This window comes from Coffea arabica, chromosome 4e (genome assembly GCF_036785885.1).
Source record: "Coffea arabica cultivar ET-39 chromosome 4e, Coffea Arabica ET-39 HiFi, whole genome shotgun sequence".
Lineage (NCBI taxonomy): Eukaryota > Viridiplantae > Streptophyta > Magnoliopsida > Gentianales > Rubiaceae > Coffea > Coffea arabica.
Genome location: NC_092317.1, coordinates 27,755,260 through 27,759,828, shown reverse-complemented (window position 1 = coordinate 27,759,828; position 4,569 = coordinate 27,755,260). Strand labels below are relative to the sequence as shown.

Here is a 4,569-nt window from a genome sequence, read left to right as displayed (position 1 = left end):
TCAAAAATATAAAAACTTCACCAAATCACTTCAAATCAAGAAATAAATCACAAATATCATCACTTTAGCCACTACTAAGCATAACTTAAGCATCATTAGGTGTAGGAGTATGTTCAATCATCACTTACCTAGTATACAAGAGAAGAGGAGTTGTAGACCACCTTAGCTCTTCCAAAAACTTCACCAAACTCACCACTAACACCAAATGGAAAGGTTGTATGGAGTAGAAACTAGTTTAGGCAATTGGTTTGGATGATTTGAGCTAGTTGAAAGCTTGAAGTTTGAAGAAGTTTTCTTCCTTCTTGGCAAGAGAGAGGGCCGGCTATGGAGGAGGTAAGAAATGGTAATTTTTGTGCAATTTTTAAGATATTTAACCATTTTGGGTCAAAAGTCAAAAACATGAATAGTAAATCATAAAGTATAACCAATAAGAGAGTGACACTTGTCACCTCTTAAATGCATCTTATCTTTCTTTTTCCTCTCACATCAATCAAATTTCACTCTCTACTTATCTCTTAACACCCGATAAATTTTGCACAGTATCCAGATTTTAACCTAATTGGCCGAATTTTTCCGAACTTACCGCACTAGTGGGTCCCACATCCGATATACGTTCTTATTTTCTCAAAATCTAACCGATACTTGAAAAATCATCGAAAACCCATATTTACTCATAAAAACTATCCTGGAAATTTTTCTAATAAAGAAAAATGTAGAAAAGGCGGGCGATAAAGAAAAGAAACAAAAACCCCACTTAAACTTTCTAATAAAATAAACTAGGGTTTTCAACCTTAACCGAGGTTAGGGTTTTACTCCTTAGCCTTAAAACCCGAATTCCATCCCACCGATTTACGAATAACCCTCATATCAGCTTATGGACGGACTGGGGCCTCACATGTCCCCCATTTAACATTTATGAGTCGAGAAGATTCACTCCAACGACGTATGCAGTCATAACTACCATTTCATTTCATTCAATCATTCAATACATTCCATCATTCATTTCATTTCAATTGATTCAATCATTTTCAATCAATTCAATCATGGTTCATTTAAATGAGAACGAGTGCGATAAAGTACACACTCTAGTCAACAGTTAAAGCCATTCTATTCATAACTGGTAAATTCACATAATTTTAACTATTCATGCACTTGACACTCACCAAGTAATTCAAGAAGTAAAACACAAGCGGTTGTTTAGGCGTCTCCTGCGAGATCCTCTTGAAGGTCCTCTTGAGTGCCTGAGCAATAATAATGAACTATTACACACTATCGCTTAAAACCCCTACTTATCGAGAGAGATTGCACTCGTGTACAATCTAAGAAGATATCATGAAAATGAACCTTAATTACTCGTAAATCGAGACTCAAAAGTGGGGTTTAAAAACACAAGAAAAATCTGAATTTCATCTTTGAAATCAAGTGTAAAACGGTCAAATGATATCGAAGGAAAATGGCGAGTTCTAAAAACTCAATTTCCTTTAAGTTCGGAAATTTCAGATTTGACAAGCAATCTTTGAAAAATCGTATCTCACTCTTTGTAGGTCCAAAATTGGAAAACTTAGTACCATTGGAAACTAGTTCCGAAGTACTAAAAGTTCCTAGAAGACACTTTTCTATGATTCTAAAAGGAAAACAATCAAATTTCAGCCTCAAGTTGCTAATTTGGACTCCCCGGACAGATTCGGGGTTGGTTTTTGACAAATTTTGGAAATTCGGCAAAATTCACAGAATACGAACTAGCCTCTCAAATTTGAAACTCAATTAGAGTTACAATAAAAGTTTAAAACACAAAAAATTAAACAAGAATCGGAGTTTTGAGCGCCAAGATATTGCAGCTCAAAGTTGCTGAAAATTTCTCACTGAACAAGGATTTTCCAGATTTAAAACATAAACTTTGGGACTTCAGTTGGGCATCGAAATGGACTTGGAATGGCACTAAATTTGGTAGTATTACCCTACCATATAAGGACTATTCCTCTGTGAAATTTCATGTAAAAATTCGTACAGAAGGTCAGTTAACAAAGCCACTAAGTTCCAAGAATTTCCAAGGCAAACCTGCCTTGTACTTCCTTTTCCCCTTTTTGTTTCTAACTTTTGGCCAATGAAATCGACTCAAATCCAGTTATTTTATGAAGACAAGGTCTAATAAACATCAAAAATATATTTGGTAGGTGATTGACACCAAAAGTTTCAAAATAACAAGTCCCCATTCGAAATAAGCCATTGGCTAATACCAAAATTAGGGTTTTCAATCACTGATGCAGTTATGTAATTCGGCCACAACTCACTCAATTCAACTTGGAATTGGGCGTAGTTTGTGGCGTTAGAAACTAAATTCATAAGGCTACAATGTTTTAGAAGAAATCATTTTGAAATTATTTCCATAACTAGCTCATATTCGAGCAACAAGTTACAGTGCATAACAGGTTTTCTAACACAACAGTGAAACAGGACAGGTAGATTTGAAAAGCTGGTACGGCTCACTCGAGTTGAACCAGGGAATTAATTTTATACTGTCAGAAAATTGGAACTATCTAGTTTCTAATGCCACAAACCACACTCGATTTCGACATCGGAGCAAAGAGTTATGGTCATTTAAAGTCCGCTGCCAGAGTGACTTTGAACACGTTTTCCAGCTATGAAGAAATTTCGAAATCCAAACATTTACCCAATCAAATCAAGTGATTTTTGGTGAAAACTTTCCATACAACCTATACAACATATATACATCAAAATCAAGACAATTTTACCACCAAAAATCAGACCAAGGGGTGCGGCAAGGACAGGGCAGAACCGGCCCTTCTCCCTTTGGTTTTTCCTTTGAGTTTCTTTCCACTATTTCAACTTACAACCACTAGATTAACACTTAATCAACATAAATAACATCCAAAATCATCAAATCAGTCCAACATTTCCATTGTAGGATTTCATAGAGCCCACTCAAGTGATTTCCAACAAAATAAAAGTACCCATATGAAGCTACAAGCTTCCAAGTGAAATTTAACTCCCTAGAACTAAGATTTAAAGGTTGGATGATCATTACCTCCTAGATGATGATAACCCAGAAAATTTCAGTCACTAAGCTCCAAGAAAACCATGGAAATGAAGCTCCTCTCCTAGTCCAAGATGATCTCCAAGTTGTGGTATGAATTTGAAGTGATTTGGTGCAAGATTGAGTGAGATGATGAAGAAGTTTTGGGTCTTCTTCCTCCTTGGTGTGGCCGGCTGTCTTGAGAGAGAAAAGAGAGTGTAGAGAGTGTTGTTTAGCTTCTTGAGGAAGATTGGTAGGTGTGAGGTTTAAGTGCTCAAAAGTCAACCCTCTAATAGTGCGCGTACGTGCGAGTTTCGTGCCCGTTTCCTCTCGGGTTTGTTTCACTTATGCACTTCCATTAACACTATTATTATTCACTCTTAATAGTCTAAGAATAAATGTCCAAAGTCCCTCAATTAATGGCACGCGCGAAAACGTGAACTTCGAATTTGTGTGCGATAAAGCGAAATTTCTAAGAAATTCTTATAACGATAGTATAACTAACTAATACTTGAGTACTTAAACATAAAAATAACCCTCCTAGAGCAAACCAATAAATAAGTGAATAAATCGATAAATAAATAAACAAATAAAATTAAAATTAAGGTAAAATACGAGTCCTCACATCCTCTCCCCCTTAAAAGAATTTCGTCATCGAAATTATACCTTGATTTGCGAACAGGTCTGGGTATTTTCCTCAAATTTCTTTTTCAACTTCCCAGGTTGCTTCCTCTAGCCCATGGTTCCTCCAGAGAACTTTCACCAATGGAATCTGTTTGTTTCTCAATTCTGTCACCTTACGATCTAGAAGCTTCACCGATTTCTCCTTATAGGTCAGTGTCTCATCGATTTCTATACTTTCTGGTTGCAAGATATAAGAAGGGTCTGGATGATACTTCTTAAGCATGGACACATGGAAAACGTTGTGGATCCGAGACAAACTCGGCGGCAGTTCCAACTTATATGCTACATTTCCCACGCGTTGGATAATCTTATAAGGTCCTACAAATCTCGGTTGTAACTTCTTTCTCTTTCCAGACATTAAACTTGCTTTCAGAGGTGTAATCTTAAGAAATACTTGATCTCCAACCGCAAATTCCAAATCCTTTCTCCGATTATCTGCATAACTCTTTTGACGACTTTGTGCGGTCTGAATCCTCTGGCGTACCAACTTCACTTTTTCACTGGCCTCCTCAATCCAAGACACTGTAGTTGGGTCTAAAATTTTTCGTTCACCTACTTCATCCCAACAAATCAAAGATCTACACTTCCGACCATAAAGTGATTCGTACGGGGCCATTTCAATAGAAGAGTGGAAGCTATTGTTATAAGCAAATTTCACTAAAGTTAAATACCTACTCCAACTTTCCCCAAAATCCAAAACACAAGTTCTTAACATGTCCTCAAGGGTTTGAATTGTCCTCTCAGACTGTCCATTGGTCTAGGGATGGCATGTAGTACTGAAATTCAATTTAGTCCCCAACACTTCTTACATCTTTTGCCAAAATTGCAAAACAAATCTGGGGTCCCTATCG

At 36.7% G+C, this 4,569-nt stretch overlaps 1 protein-coding gene across 1 annotated transcript; it reads right to left on the bottom strand.

Annotated features, from left to right (window-relative positions):
• Positions 1 to 3,731: 3,731 nt before the first annotated feature.
• Positions 3,732 to 4,076, bottom strand: LOC140005548 (uncharacterized). The gene has a single exon (XM_072046555.1). It carries the CDS (start codon positions 4,074 to 4,076, stop codon positions 3,732 to 3,734), a length of 345 nt encoding a protein of 114 aa, XP_071902656.1.
• Positions 4,077 to 4,569: the final 493 nt, after the last annotated feature.